This window comes from Nerophis ophidion, linkage group LG19, assembly GCF_033978795.1.
Source record: "Nerophis ophidion isolate RoL-2023_Sa linkage group LG19, RoL_Noph_v1.0, whole genome shotgun sequence".
Lineage (NCBI taxonomy): Eukaryota > Metazoa > Chordata > Actinopteri > Syngnathiformes > Syngnathidae > Nerophis > Nerophis ophidion.
This window is the reverse complement of record NC_084629.1, coordinates 33,187,076-33,204,562: the sequence shown is the minus strand read 5'-3', so window position 1 is coordinate 33,204,562 and position 17,487 is coordinate 33,187,076. Positions and strand designations below refer to the sequence as shown.

General features: G+C 40.3%; 1 protein-coding gene across 3 annotated transcripts in view; it reads right to left on the bottom strand.

Annotated features, from left to right (window-relative positions):
• Nucleotides 1-17,487, bottom strand: part of ikzf2 (IKAROS family zinc finger 2) — a 79,873-nt gene that overhangs the window by 16,264 nt on the left and 46,122 nt on the right. For all 3 annotated transcript variants that reach the window (XM_061879862.1, XM_061879860.1, XM_061879861.1), the window contains 4 exons: nucleotides 16,645-16,839; nucleotides 14,724-14,891; nucleotides 5,265-5,402; nucleotides 4,982-5,095 (listed from right to left, as the gene is read on the bottom strand). In XM_061879862.1, coding sequence (XP_061735846.1) covers nucleotides 4,982-5,095; nucleotides 5,265-5,402; nucleotides 14,724-14,891; nucleotides 16,645-16,839 — 615 coding nt within the window. The remainder of the gene's footprint in view (nucleotides 1-4,981; nucleotides 5,096-5,264; nucleotides 5,403-14,723; nucleotides 14,892-16,644; nucleotides 16,840-17,487) is intronic.

Genomic DNA, 17,487 nt, shown 5'->3' with positions numbered 1-17,487 from the left:
AGGATGGGGCAAGGGCCAGGGTCACCACTTTGTGAAATTGTCCAACAGTTTAAGAAGCAGTTTTTCATTTCACAGAGGGAACTCTCCTGAAGGAATCAATAAAGTACTATCTATCTATCTATCTATCTATCTATCTATCTATCTATCTATCTATCTATCTATCTATCTATCTATCTATCTATCTATCTATCTATCTATCTATCTATCTATCTATCTATCTATCTATCTATCCATCCATCCATCCATCCATCCATCTATCTATCTATCTATCCATCTATCTATCTATCTATGTATCTATCTATCTATCTATCTATCTATCTATCTATCTATCTATCTATCTATCTATCTATCTATCTATCTATCTATCTATCTATCTATCTATCTGTCTGTCTATCTATCTATCTATCTATCCATCTATCTATCTATCTATCTATCATCTATCTATCTATCTATCTATCTATCTATCTATCTATCTATCTATCTATCTATCTATCTATCTAGGAACAACATTTCTCAACTAGATATTGCAAGAAATTTATGGATTTCAACATCTACGGTCTATAATATCATCAAAAGGTTGAGAAAAATCACTACCGTAACATTGAATGCCCGTGACTTTCGATCCCTCAGGCGGTACGCGTCAAAAAGCGACATCAGAGTATAAAGGATATCACCACATGGGCTCAGGAACACTTCAGAAAACCACAGTCAGTTACTACAGTTTGTCACTACATCTGTAAGCGCAAGTTAAAACTTTACTATGCAAAACCAAAGCCATTTATCAACAACACCCAGAAACGCTGCTGGCTTCGCTGGGCCCGAGTTCATCTAAGATGGACTGGTGCAAAGGCATGGGTAACTTACACATCCGTGAAGGCACCATTCATACAGGTTTTGGACCCTCCAAGCAACGTCTTTTTCATGGACCCCTGCTTATTTCAGCAAGACAATGCCAAGTCACGTGTTACAACAGCGTGACTTCATAGTAAAAGAGTGCGGGTACTAGACTGGCCTGCCTGTATTCCAGATCTGTCTCCCATTGAAAATGTGTGGCGCATTATGAGGTATAAAAAAAGACAACAGAGACCCCAGGCTGTTGAACAACTTAAACTGTGCATCAAGCAAGAATGGGAAATAATTCCACCTGAAAAGCTTAAAAAAATGGTCTCCTCAGTTCATAAACAATTACTGAGTGTTATTAAAAGAAAAGGTCATGTAACACAGTGGTAAAAATGCCCCTGTGCCAACTTTTTAGCAATGTGTTGCTGCCATCAATTCCAAAGGTTTTGATTCTTTGCACAATTTCTCTGTTCGAACATTAATTATCTCGTTCTTGCAGTGTATTTAATTAAATATAAGTTGAAAAGAATTTGCAAATAATTGTATTCTGGGTTTTTTTTTACCATTCACACAATGTGCCAACTTCACTGGTTTTGGGTTTTGAACAGATTTTGATCACTTTAAGCATATGGCGGAGGTTTAACTTCACAGATGCATCATAACGTTCACTTTCCCACAACACTACTAGTCATGGCAGACTTGATGAGAGACAACAAAGACTACTTTGATGATGATTCAGAAACTTTTATTTTTTAAGCCTAAATATAAGGAGAATGATCTACAAATTTTAGAAGCTGTGTGCTAAACAGATGCAGCTTTAGTCAAACACTAAGCATCATGTAGCAGTATTGCCAAGTGCTAAACAAGATATACAAACTATCAACATAATCAAACAATCACTTACTGTATAACATATTTCTTCACTAGGATAAAGACAGTTGGGATGTTTATATCTTCCCCTTTACGTGAACAATTCATCGTAATCCTCAAAAAGGGTTGAAAAAAGTGTTTTTCAGTGTCTTTCTCGTTATATTTGGATCTAAGTTGTATATCAAAGTTGACCAACTTGTAGGTTTATTTCCACAACCTTCTACAATCCAGGTGAGAGGCATGATTTACAATCCAGAATTAACTTTCACTAACTCAGAGGCGATGCAGCAGCTCAATATGTCAATACAGCAACATAAGCTAGTTAGCGCTCTGTGATCACGGCGCCGCAAAAAATAGTTCGTTAGCGTTAGCACTTATAATAAGAATATTGCTAAAACTTGGTTAATATTCAGGTCACGCCATATAAATGGAGTATTGTTGGCGGTTTCTGGATGTTTTTTTAGAGGACTTTATAGGTGAAATAGTGTACTCCCGTTATCTGCATCGTTAGCCGCCTTGTACTTGCCGTATTTTACGAGTTAGCATGCATACAAAAAGAGGGTGTGTTCCTGTCTTACATAAGGATGGTAAATAATTGGCAGAATTCTGGAAATAATGCAGTTCCCCTTCAAATTAGACACCTCAAAAAACATATCCGTCATGTTTTTGTTTGCTTGTCTTGAATGTTTCGAGGTAACTTGCTATTGTTTGGGGCTGAGAAAAGTAATAGCTAATATATGTTATGATCCGCTGCCCTGATCATATTTTGATTTAGGTTTTCAAGTCTTTTTGTGTTTTCTGTTTGTATTGGACTCTTTCGGTTCCTGGTTGTACTTCCTTGTTTAGTCTGTCACCATAGTTACGCATTAATTTCACCTGCTCCTTGTTTTTGACGCGCACCTGTTTTCTGATTGCTGCCCATTCAGCCTTGCTTCCTAATTTGTGTTCGCAGAACAGTGATGACCTTGATCCTTGATTCGGTGATCCCATACCTGTACTTGCTAGCTTCGGCACTAAGCCTTTGTTCCTATAGCTTCCATGCTAGTAATTTTGTTTTGCCTTTTGTGCCTTGTGCAAGTTTTTCTGTTCATAGTCTGTTTTAATTTTAAATAAACCCTTGTTTCTTACCTTCACGCTGTGTTAGAGCCCGACTGCATCCCTGAGAGAACGACCCGCATCACCACAATGCCACGCAATCGTTACAGTAGGAGGCAAACAGAACAAAGATCTCTCGCTGCGGGCTTTTTGGAGATCGAAGAAGAATTAAGGAGGGTACTCCGAGCTATGGAGGCAGAGACGCTCCGCTGTTCGCCAGAAGCGGACATGATGTGGGGACCTTGTGGGTTCCTGGTCCCACTCGACTCCACCTGGCTCGGGGAGCTCCACTCTCGGCCCGCTCGCACGCGTCAGCGAAGGCGGAAGTCGCAAAGAAGGGCTTTGACAGAGATGTTCCAGCCCCGCCCACATCAGTGGCCTTTCCCTCTCTCCCTCCCAATAAACCTCAGGGGGAAATTGGGTAAAGACTTGTTGGTCAATCGAGAGAGGAGGAGTCTACCCCCCTCCTGACTTTCCTCCGCCCACCCTTAGGGACAGTTCCAGACCACAGGGAGCGCGTGAGGGATCCGCTTCTTGAGGGGGAGGGGTTAGTGCTGAGAGCTGTGCTGCGGAGGTAGCACAGCTGCGCCCAGCCAAGCCACAACCCCCAGTTAGGCCACCACCACCGTTTTTTCGACCCGCCAAGCCGCAACATCCTGCGCGGCCACCTTTACCAGTCTTGCGACCCGCCAAGCTGCAACCTCCTGCGCGGCCACCTTTACCAGTCTTTCGGCCCGCCAAGCCACACCCATCAACTAAGCCACCACCACCGGTCTTTCGACCTGACAAGCCGCAACCTCCTGCGCGGCCACCTTTACCTGTCTTTCGGCCCGCCAAGCCGCAGCCCCCAGCTAGGCCACCTCCACCTGCACCACGGCTAGCACCTGTAGCTAGTCCAAGTCCTAGTCATAGTCATAGTCATAGTCCAAGTCCTATTCCTAGACCTATTCCAAGTCCAAGTCTGGATCCCACTCCAGCACCTAACCCAAGGCTGGATCACACTCCAGCACCTGACCCAAGGCTGGATAACTCTCCAGCAACTGACCCTAGGCTGGATCCCAAGCCAGCACCTGACTCAAAGCTGGATCAAACTCCAGCACCTGACCCAAGGCTGGATCACACTCCAGCACCTGATCCAAGGCTGGTTCACACTCCAGCACCTGGGGGGTTATGTTATGATCCGCTGCCCGGATCATATTTTGATTTAGGTTTTTGAGTCTTTTTGTGTTTTCTGTTTGTATTGGACTCTTTCGGTTCTTGGCTGTACTCCCTTGTTTAGTCTGTCACCATAGTTACGCAAAAATTTCACCTGCCCCTTCCTTTTCACGCGCGCCTGTTTTCTGATTGCTGTCCTTATTTAAGCCTGCCTTTTCAGTTCATTCAGCCTTGCTTCCTAATTTGTGTCCGCACAACAGTGAAGACCTTAAATCCTCGATTTGGTAATCCCATACCTGTACTTGCTTTTGTTTCTCTAGCTCCCATGCTAGTAGTTTTGGTTTGCCTTTTGTAAGATTTTCTGTTCATAGTCTGTTTTAATTTGAAATAAACCCTTGTTTCTTACCTTCACGCTGTGTTCGAGCCCGACTGCATCCCTGAGAGAACGACCCGCATCACCACGATGCCACGCAATCGTTACAAATATAATCCCTAATATCGAGATGTTTTGGAGTGATATGCCAAACATAGACTTGGGGCACCACACAATTTGATTCGATTCTTGGGGGTAATGATTCGGATTCAGAATAGATTCTCAATTCGAAATATATACTTTTTTAATAACATTGGATGCCAATTCTATGATTAACTACATTCCTCCACAACATATATAAACAGTTCTGATCAATTTCTATATTATTTAAAAGAAAAATGGTTTTGTATAAAAACATGTTTCCCAAACATTTAATAAAGTCAAATACAAATAACGCAACAAGAGAAGTATCCCAAACTTCTCTTTTCTAAAGTAAATCTGTACAGCAGATATAGATCATCAACAATGTGATTTGTCTGAGTGACTGGACAGGACTGATTAATACAACATTTTAACATTTTTAAAGCTAATTTAGATGTTTTTAATAGATTAAGAATCATTACAAATATCAATAATGATTAATCTAGAAAAGACAGTAATAAATGAGAAATTGTGTTTCAGTCATGGCTGTGTTATGTAATTACCCACCCACAAATTTCTGGGGTGTGGTGCTCTTCCTCTTCCCAACATTACTGTGTAGTCTTTCAATAACAAGAGGCCGATCAAACGTTGTTATGGGTCTCGGATCTTTAGGAGCGTCACCTGGGGGAAAAAAAAACATCATTCAGTGAACAGCATGGAATGAAAATATTTCTGTATTCATGAAGACTACCAAGATGCAACGTTTAAAGACATATGTACTATGCTTTATAAACACGTTTACTGCCCATTGTCAAATGGACTTTGCAAGGTTTCAGTTTGAGGAATTTACCTGTGTAAGAACTGGTGTTGGTGGCCGGCTCCAAGCCGATGCTCTGCAGGTAACCATGGCAGCGTTCCTTATGCTCCTCCAATGAGCTGCGCTGTTTGTAGCTCCGCCCACAATAGTTACACTTGTGTGGTTTGCCAACTAAAAGGGAAGACATTCAGAAGAGAGCATAATCATATATTTTACAGTAGAAAGGAGATTGATCACGACCTCATTTGTTGTGGTTTACCCGACACATGAAACGAGATAAATTGGACGTTGTTCTATCCACCTTAGCCGCCAGCTGGTAGTAGAGTGTCTGAAAATGTGTTTGGTGGCAATTTCAACTTTGACCACAGCAACAGTCGTTATGTAGCAAGGGTGTCCATACTACGGCCCATGGGGGTCTTCAATTTGGCCAGTGAGACGTCATGTATTCTGTTATTTGGTATTCTGGTTGCAGGGAAATTGCAATTTATATTTCAAAAGTCAATTTCTTGTGCTGCTGCTGATTTGCCACCATCTTATGGACAGCATAAGTAAATTATGTCCTCGACAACTTATAATGTTATGGCAGCCTTCAAGCACATCATTCACTCATATGACACAATGCAAACAACCTTCCGGAGTCATGGTGAAAAAAAAGAAAAAATCGAATCAACACAAAATACCAACAGACATGGTAACACATAACACAATATATCACAATTAGTGGATATTATAAAAAGACGTCCATACACCATAAAAATAATTCGGAATTACACACATTTAAATCCATTACAAACTATGATGGTAAAAATGCAAAACACTCTCCAAACATACCCATGTTTGCTGCATTTTAGCTGCTTTGATATTTCTGACTGATTACAAAACTTTAAGGAGGTAGTCACAGAAGTAAACAAGGTAAAAGTCGAACTCTCACAGACTCTTACTATCCAATTATATTCATTATCAATTATTTATCCATGAAATTACATCAATATAATATGTACACATATATACACACATATATATATATATATATATATATATATATACATGTATAGACATACGTCTGAGCACGCTGTCGGCTGGCCGGCTCCGCCTCTCCACAATATATATATATATATATATATATATATATATATATATATATATATATATATATATATATATATATATATATATATATATATATATATATATATATATATATATATATGTATGTGTGGGGAAAATCACAAGACTACTTCATCTCTACAGAACTGTTTCAAGAGGGGTTCCCTCAGTCGTCAGCAGATCTCCTATATCTCCTATATATATATATATATATATATATATATATATATATATATATATATATATATATATATATATATATATATATATATATATATATTGTGGAGAGGCGGAGCCGACGAGCCGACAGCGGGCTCGGACAAACGATGGTCCGGCCCAAGATGGAGGCCAGGAGGCGGAGCATGCAGCAGATTGGAGCAATACTACAGCCATCAGAGTCAGGTGCGTACACAACACACCTGTGCTAAATCCCTGCATCTTCTGCTGCAGCATAAAAAGGGCGAGGGAGGAACGCTCATGGAAGAAGTAGGAGAAGGAACACGTGACACGAACGACCACGAGAGCGACGAGAGAGACCAGACCAGAGATGAGTCCCCGCACCAGACGCAGCCGGCGGACACCGAAAGGTGTAACGCGACCAGCAGGAAGAGCCAGCAAGCCAGAAAGTGGCGCGACAGACTGGCCAGACAACAGGTTTATTGAAACAATAAATCAGAGTCAAACCTGCTATGATGCGTCATGTGTCAACCGTCACTGCAACCCACACACGGATGGAAGGAAATTCGTCACAATATATGTACCGTATTTTATTGATTTGCCGCCGGGCATATAGTATGCGCCTGCCTTGAATTACTGCCGGGTCAAACTTGCTTCGCAAAATAATTAGCGCATGCTTAGTATTACCGCCGGGTCAAACTCGTGACGTCACGAAAGACACTTTCCCTGTCATCATTTTCAAAATGGAGGGGGCTCATTTTAATACCGGTAATTTGAAATCGCATAAAGGGAAGAAGATTAAGAGCTATTCAGTAAGATTTAAGGTCCAAGCTATTGAATACCGGTATGCTAAAAAGAACAGTAAGCACCTATGTTTTATTAATATACCTGTGGAGAGGGGGAGCCGACGGTCCGACAGACAGGCAGGGCACGCTGGAACCCGGCCCAAAATGGCAGGGAGGAGGCGGCAACGGCGAGCGAGCACAGAGGAGGAGCGGAAGAGCCACCTGGACTGAGGTTTTATTGAAAAATAATCAAAGTCAAACTGCTCAAGCCATGTTCTTCCTTGGTGGTCCTGAGAACCTGCAAGACGACGGCTTGAGACCGTCACAATACCGTAGCTGCGTGTGCCAAATATGAGTCATTAAATGACTCCCGCCTCCTGGTGGTAGAGGGCGCTAGTGATCCTTCTTGAGACTACTCGGCTGCAGAAGAAGTGACAATGAGTGACGTGATATGTGCTAGGACGGATATGACGGACCTTTTAGGATGTAAAACTCTTATGCTGGCTATGTAATCAACCCGGCTGAAATAAAGCATGTTCCAGTCCTAAATACCCAGTGTATTATTTATACAATAAAACTTCGTGGTGGCAGCGGTTGGATAAGGAGATCATCCACGGAGCAGAACGGGAGGAGTTGTCCGAGGATAATTCTGTCGTCGCCCCCACTTGAGGAGCCGAGCTAACAGATATCAGCGGTATAATAGCAGTTTTCTAAAGTGGACTTTCAATCAAAGCAGGAGGAAATAAAGGAAGATTTCCATTGAGACAGAGAGACTTTTAAAACTGAAGAAAGATAAGGAAGACTTCTACAAACAAGTTATCGATGCTTTTGATCAGAAGGAGCTGGCATGGACTTCATTTATAAGTAAAGGTAAGACCATAATAACGTTTTTTTTTTTTTTATTTGCTTTTCCTTACATCACACTCAAATTTTTACTGCATGCCTTTGGTAAATGCCGGAGTGAGAAGAGGTTTTAAAATAATTGGCGCATGCTTACTTTTACTGCATGCCTTTGGTAAGCGCAGTAGTGAGAAGAGGTTTTAAATGAATTAGCGCCCCGGCGGCAATTCGAGGAAATACGGTATATATATATATATATATTGATATGTATATATACATATGTATATATTTGTATATATATATATATATATATATATATATATATATATATATATATATATATATATATATGTATGTATGCTCCCCCGGTTGATTCCCTCGTTCTACTGGGGGATTTCAACGCTCATGTTGGCAAAGACAATGAAACCTGGAGAGGCATGATTGGGAAGAATGGCTGGCCGGATCTGAACCCGAGTAATGTTTTGTTATGGGACTTTTGTGCTCGTCGCAGATTGTCCATAAAAAACACCATGTTCAAACATAACGGTGTTCATATGTGCACTTAGCACCAGGACACTCTCAGCCACAGGTCCATGATTGACTTTGTAGTTGTGTCATCGGATTTGCGGCCTTATGTTTTGGACACTCGGGTGAAGAAAGGGACGGAGCTTTCTACCGATCACCACCTGGTGGTGAGTTAGCTGAGATGGGGGGGTAGGATGCCGGACAGACCTGGCAGGCCCAAACGCATTGTGACGGTTTGCTGGGAGCGCCTGGCAGAGTCTCCTGTCAGAGAGACTTTCAATTCCCACCTCCCGAAGAACTTTGAACATGTCACCAGGGAGGCGCTGGACATTGAGTCTGAGTGGACGATGTTCCGTACCTCTATTGTCGAGGCGGCCGATTGGAGCTGTGGCCGCAAGGTGCCTGTCGTGGCGGTAACCCTAGTACTCGCTGGTGGACACCAGCACTGAGGGATGCCGTAGAGCTGAAGAAAGAGTCCTATCGGGCTCTTTTGGCTCATTGGACTCCGGAGGCAGCAGACAGGTACCGACAGGCCAAGCGGTTGCGAAGGCAAAAACTCAGAAATGGGAGGAGTTCAAGGACGCCATGGAAAACTATTTCCGGACAACTTTGAAGCGATTCTGGACCGCCATCCGCCGTCTCAGGAAAGGGAAGCAGTGCAGTGTCAACACCATGTATGTTTGGGATGGTGTTCTGCTGAGCTCGACTACGGATGTTGTGGATCGGTGGAAAGAATACTTCAAAGACCTCCTCAATCCTACCAGCACGTCTTCATATGAGGAAGCAGTGCCTGCGGAATCTTTGGTGGGCTCTCCTATTTCTGGGGCTGAGGTTGCCGAGGTAGTTAAAGAGCTCCTCAGGGGCAAGGCTCCGGGGGTGGATGAGATCCGTCCGGAGTTCCTTAAGGCTCTGGATGCTGTGGGGCTGTTTTGGTTAACAAGACTCTGCAACATCGCCTGGACATCGGGGGTGGTACCTCTGGATTGGCAGACCGGGGTGGTGGTTCCTATCTTTACGAAGGGGAAACTGTGGGTGTGTTCCAACTATCGTGGGATCACACTCCTTAGCCTTCCCGGTAAGATCTATTCAGGTGTACTGGAGAGAAGGCTACGCTGGATAGTCGAACCTCGGATTCAGGAGGAACAGTTTGGTTTTTGTCCTGGTCGTGGAACTGTGGACCAGCTCTATACTCTCGGCAGGGTCCTTGAGGGTGCATGGGAATGTACCCAACCAGTATACATGTGCTTTCTGGACTTGGAGAAGGCATTCGACCGTGTACCCCGGAAAGTCTTGTGGGGAGTGGTCAGAGGGTATGGGGTAACGGACAGTCTTATTGTGGCGGTCCGCTCCCTGTATGATCAGTGTCAGAGCTTGGTCCGCATTGCCGGCAGTAAGTCTTACCCGTTTCCTAGTGAGTGTTGGACTCCGCCAAGGCTGCCCTTTGTCACCGATTCTGTTCATAAATTTTATGGACAGAATTTCTAGGCGCGGTCAGGGCATTGAGGGTATCTGGTTTGGTGGCTGCAGGATTAGATCTCTGCTATTTGCAGAAGATGTGGTCCTGATGGCTTCATCCAGCCAAGATCTTCAGCTCTCATTGGATCGGTTCGCAGCCGAGTGTGAAGCGACTGGGATGACAATCAGCACCTCTAAGTCCGAGTCCATGGTTCTTGCCCGGAAAAGGGTGGTGTGCCATCTCCGGGTTGGGGAAGGATATCTTGCCCCAAGAGGAGGAGTTCAAGTACCTCGGAGTCTTGTTCACGAGTGAGGGAAGAGTCGATCAAGAAAACGACAGGCAGATCGGTGCGGCGTCTTCAGTAATGCGGACGCTGTATCGATCCGTTGTGGTGAAGAAGGAGCTGAGCTGGAAGGCAAAGCTCTCAATCTACCGGTCGATCTACGTCCCCATCCTCACCTATGGTCATGAGCTTTGGGTCATGACCGAAAGGACAAGATCACAGGTACAAGCGGCCTAAATGAGTTTTCTCCGCCGGGTGGCGGGGCTCTCCCTTAGAGATAGGGTGAGAAGCTCTGTCATCCGGGAGGAGCTCAAAGTAAAGCCGCTGCTCCTCCACATCGAGAGGAGCCAGATGACGTGGTTATGAGATATATATATATATATATATATATATATATATATATATATATATATATATATATATATATATCCATCCATCCAGCCTTCCTTTTTCATATCACTTGGTGCTTGTCACATTACAAGTGTCTGCACGCAAACGTTTCAGTGTAGCTCGCGCATACAGCATTCACGTGCAATTTCATAGGTTCTAGTTACTGTTTCATATTCATCAACCTACCTGTACGGGACATGCAGAGTTTGCTCGACCTCGGTTATGAAATCTTTCAGATGTTATTCTTAATCATGCAAATAGCACAAAGCTTATATTACATGTATATCCGACAACACACACCCTCAGGACAAAAGTACCACAACACAAATGTTAACGATGTCCAAACTGTTCATAAACCTTTGGAAGTGTAAATTGGTAAGATTGGCTGACGAATAAGCAAGCAGGTCTCACTTTACAAGCAACTTACAAAATGAAACATAAAACCCCACTGTCCCAAACACACACAAGCAACCAAACATCCGTGTGAGTAACACCTAAAGCTACAGATGACACCACACTTGAGTTTAGACATGTCTTCTCTGGTGGGAAAGTTGGCTACAGATGACACGCTCAAGCAACACAATTCCTCCTAAGCGAGTTTAACAAAGTAGACATGTCCTTGGTTCCTAGTTACAAAGCTTTTGCAGTTAGACGATTCTATAGGAGACAACACAATCAACAAGGAGCAATCATTATGACCATGAGTCACGGTCTAACCTTTACTTGTCTTATCACACCATTGCTACAAACACGATTCTGTCTCTTAAAGGGCCACCTCCCTCTCTGTCCAAAGTAGAGATGACCAAACTACGGCCAGTGAGACCTAACAACTTAAATAAAAAGTCTGGCCCGTGGTCTGTCTCGAGTTTGATTGTATTTACCGAACGTAATGTGTGTATGTTCAGCTACTAACTACCTAAATAGAATCAACAATAAAATAAAAAATAAAACAACAATATTAATACAGATATATATATGTATATAAATATACAAATATATAAATATATAAATATATAAATATATAAATATATAAATATATAAATATATAAATATATAAATATATAAATATATAAATATATATGTAGGTGTGGGAAAAATCACAAGACTACTTCAATCATCAGGAGATTGAGGGAACCCCTCATGAAACAGTTCTGTAGAGATGAAGTAGTCTTGTGATTTTTCCCACACCTACATATATATATATATATATTTATATATTTATATACATATATATATCTGTATTAATATTGTTGTTCCCTCAATCATCAGGAGATTGAGGGAACCCCTCATGAAACAGTTCTGTAGAGATGAAGTAGTCTTGTGATTTTTCCCACACCTACATATTGCGCTCTTCCACGGTATCGAGCACTATTCTCTGGATAATCCAATAAAGACACACACATATATATATATATATATATATATATATATATATATATATATATATATATATATATACTTGTACTTGTATATTGCGCTATACAAGTACAACCCATTTTATTTTATATATATAGCGCAATATTAATACAAATATATATATATATATATTTATATTTGTATTAATATTGTTAATTTATTGTATTGTTGATTTCATTTGAGTAGTTAGTAATTGAATATGTTACCAATTACTGTATTTATGTTACTAATTTATATATATATATATATATATATATATATATATATATATATAAAATAAATACAATTGGGATACAAGACAAATATACTGTATAAAATAGTTACAATTTTAATCAAGGACACCTGGTGATGTAAACATTAAAATGTAGTTTCAGGTATTATTGTTGTCCAAATGATTGAATGTTTTCATCCAATTAAACAATCTTTTGAATTTGGATTAATTTAAAAAATACCGAGCACAACAGTCAGTGTTCCCTCACTCCTCTTTGCACCGAAAGTAAGTATTGACCTGACCACTGCCCTGCCCTATGACAAGCCATGCCGCCTGTCAGGGACTGTCACCAGCCACGGTTACGGTGATTGATTGATTGATTGATACTTTTATTAGTAGATTGCACAGTACAGTACATATTCCGTACAATTGACCACTAAATGGTAACACCCGAATAAGTTTTTCAACTTGTTTAAGTCGGGGTCCACGTTAATCAATTCATGGTAAGGAGGAGCAGGCATGCTCAAAACTAATTGCTGGTCCATGTTGGTAAACCGGCTTCACGGTGGAAGAGGGGTTAGTGCGTCTGCCTCACAATATGAAGGTCTTGAGTAGTCAGGGTTCAATCCCGGGCTCGGGATCTTTCTGTGTGGAGTTTGCATGTTCTCCCCGTGAATGCGTGGGTTCCCTCCGGGTACTCCGGCTTCCTCCCACTTCCAAAGACATGCACCTGGGAATAGGTTGATTGGCAACACTAAATCGGCCCTAGTGTGTGAATGTGACTGTGAATGTTGTCTGTCTATCTGTGTTGGCCCTGTGATGAGGTGGCAACTCTTCCAGGGTGTACGCCGCCTTCCGCCCGATTGTAGCTGAGATAGGCACCAGCGCCCCCTGCGACCCCAAAGGGGAATAAGCGGTAGAAAATGGATGGAGGGATGTTGGTAAACCCCACTCTCTGAAGACCTCAAGAGCAGCGCTGGCTATCAGGTTGATAGCTCGGGCTTTTAGCTCTGTAGTTTGCATGCTAATCTCAGGTTCGAGTCCCAGGCAGAACAAACAAGCATGGACTGAACCAGGCGGGTTACATTTATTTAATGTACAGATATACAATATTAATGTGATCTTTTTGTGTGATTAATCACATGAGTTAACTTGTTATTTTTGACATCCTTACTAATTATCTAATCTGCTTCTGGTATCCATGTTTATTATCAATCCATCCATTTGCTACCGCTTATTCCCTTTGGGATCGCGGGGGTGGCTGGCGCCTATCTCAGCTACAATCGGGTAGAAGGCGGGATACACCCTGGACAAGTCCCCATCTCCTCCCAGGGCCAACACAGGTATTGTGAATGTTTAGTATGTATCGCACATTTATTGAATGGAAATAATATCCGTAAATAAATTACATTATATTTTCTTACTAACTGTATTACCTTTTTTCATTTTGACGGAATAAATATTTGTACTGCATGAAATCGCAAAACTTTTTAAACTTTGATACTCTCCAATATCAAGATAAATATTATATTATCATACTTTACAAACCTTTTACTTGATTAAGGATTTCCAAGAAAGTTTATTCATCAAATTGTAAATCATAAAAATTTTAATATATTTTACGGTAAAAGTTTTCGGTGGTTTTCAAAGCACATTACTGTATATTGATAAAAACTCTACCAATGTTTTTTTTTAACGGTACAATTCTGTCGAATGTGATGGATGTATTTATGGTGTGTTACTGTAAATGGAAAAATAGTACCACATTTTATGGAAAAAAGGTGGCAGTTCAGTTGCCAGAATAAAAAAAAGTGGTGCTGTTTTTCCATTTACAGTAAAATTTTGTAAAAATCACAGTCAATTTTACAGTAACATTTTGGCAACTCAGCTGCCATTTCTTTTTCATATGAATCAGTAGTACCGTAATATATTGTAAAAAGCAAAAAAACCTGCTGCATATTTTCTTCTGACCAGTTTTTCACTTTTTTTTTTTAATTGTATTTTTTTTTTTACAGAGTACATTAAAAATTTCATATATTGTTACAACCGGCACCCAGATGGCAGCCGTAGCTGCCCTGGGGCCCTCAAGGAAAACGAGCTTGACTTCAATGATTTATTGTTTTATGATGTTTATTGTTGTGTGCGAAAATGGCCACTAAGACACAACTGATCCAATGAAAACCTGAGACGTTTGCACAGTAGATAATTAAAATGTTGTATTTAGGGGCTTCATATTTGTCCAAAAGGACTGCAGAAGAAAAAAAAGTTGAGAGTTCGTCACAAAAGGGAGGAAGAGTCTTACCAGCATGAGTGCGAAGATGACCCGTAAGAGCGTCACGGCGGCGGCAGGCGTAATTACAAAAGGGACATTTGAACGGTTTTTCGCCCGTGTGCAACTTGATGTGTCGCAGCAGGTTCCCCTTCTGAGTGAAGGAGACGCCACACTGGTTGCACTGGAAAGGCCGGTCACCTAAACGGGGCACGAATACACGTCTTTTAGCAAACAACAAAGCAAAGAAAGGTGCAGACATGAAATAATGCATGTAATTGTCTTGGAAGAGAGAAGTGTTATATAAGGTAACCATGGTCGCCGCATGGAAACACGTACAACAAACTGTTCCGGTTGTGTTTGTTACATGTAGCTTATTCATTGGCTTTCATTAGTGTACAAGTGTACGAAGTGTACAGTGGTGTGTCCCTGGTAATCAATTCAGTAAGAAACAAAAATATGCAGTTTTTGCTTCATTCCTGTGAGAATTCTACGTGTGACTGAAGCATTGAAGCAGAAGTGTCAAACGTGTTTTCACTGAGGGCCACATTGCAGTTGTTTCCAACCCTCATGGTATTATTACACAATTGCCTATGTATTTGACCATTATATATGTTTTATGTACTCTGGTAAATCTGTAGACTGGCAGACCAATCGCCAAAATTTTATAGCATATTTTATGGTGTGATTTTTTTTCTTTACAGCATATTACTGTACTTATAAAATGATACAAATGTTTTTTTACTGTAAAAAATAGTAATTTTTACACTGTATAATTTCATGAATAATTTCCTTTGATTAGATATTTATTTTATTGAACAAAAAACGTTTGTCATGTATGATAATATATATTTCTAATACAATATTAGGAAACACAGAACTAATAGTTCATTATTTTTACAGATTACAACTACTTTCCAAGAAATGTAACTAAAGTAGATTATTAAAAAGAACAACACTTTTATTACAAATATCACATAAGTTAAGAAAACAATATGATGTATGATAATTTAATATTTGTTACGTTATTAGATAATACTGAATAAAAATATATGCAATAACATGCAGTACATGTATTTTTTCTGTCAAAACAAAACAACAACAAAAAATACATTTTATATACATGGACATATCTATAATAGTAATAAATATATTTAGTAAAAAAAATTAAGTACTTCATTAATGCACATTATTTCCAGGCGTTCTTGGGGCACGTCAAATGATGTGAACTAAAGGTTGACGCCCCTTGTTCATGGTTAGCAAGCAAGTCCAAAACGTTGATGTTGAAAATATAGAACATTAAACACGACGCTCTGTCAACATGTTTTTGTAGGACTTTGGTAAGATACAAAGCCTCTCCGCTTGATGGAACACAGAACATTACGGCCACAGTAGTCAAACATACTTGGTTCAACATATGGGGGTTATTACGGTGTGTCCATAAAAACCCCAAAATGAGTTTTGACACCTGTGCATTAAGGATTGGGGCTTCCTTAATTTATCTGCAATGTGCTCAAACAACCACCAGGTAGCATCTTTGAGCCGACAATACTGCATCATCTCTTTCTCTTTTAGGACTTATCCCAGGTAATGCCAAAGTGGTGCATTTCCACGCATGCTTTAAGTGAGGGATGAGGCAAAAACCAACTCTACGTTGCAATAATCGTCAAGAAGTAGTATTCGTTTGTTGCCTGTGCAGAAAATAATTTGATCAGCAGTTAGTTGGAAAAGACAAAACGTTATCCTATGCTGTGACAACCGGAGTTGTCAAGGCAGCAGTTGGAACAGGTTGTGGGGGATTCCAGGGATATTTTTCCCTGATAATAATTTCTAAGCCATTGTCTTGGAAGAAGACAACCAAACAAAAAGTTCCACACCCTGTGTTAACAACATATGACGAATGGTTTATTTTAAGGATGCGGAGAAACACACTTGTTTTGTTTATTTCCAATACCGTTTGGTTGTCGATTGAGTGCCTCCGAGGTCATACTTTGTCCAGACATACTGTCCGCTGCATTGTTTGGGCTCCCACCGATGGATTCCCCAACAGATGTCCTTTCTTCTCCTGTTTGGTCCTCTTGCGCTGGGCTCCTGTTAACACCCTCCTCGTTTGTGTCTTCTTCTTGCTTGATCTGCTTTTCAGACACATCTTCAACACGAAAACAAAGGACAATTTACACTACGACTGCACAAAAACATTGATTTACAGTCAGGTCGTGATATATATATATATATATATATATATATATATATATATATATATGCACATATATATATATATATATATATATATATATATATATATATATATATATATATATATTAGGGGTTTGGGAAAAAATTGATTCGAATACAAATCGAATCGTTTATGTTGTAGGATTCAGAATCGATTCTAGTTTTTAAAAATTTCGATTTTTTTTTTTAATTAAAAAAAAAAAAGTATTTTTTTTAATTTTCTATTTTTTTTTTATCAATTCAACAAACCACTATACAGCAATACCATAACAATGCAATCCAATTCCAAAACCAAACCTGACCCAGCAACACTTAGAACTGCAATAAACAGAGCAATTGAGAGGAGACACAAACACGACACAGAACAAACCAAAAGTAGTGAAAAAAAAAGAATGTTATCAACAATAGTATCAATATTAGTTATAATTTCAGCATAGTATTGATTAAAAATCCCTCATTGACATTATCATTAGACATTTATAAAAATTTTTAAAAAGTGTCACAGTGGCTTACACTTGCATCGCATCTCATAAGCTTGACAACATACTATGTCCAATATTTT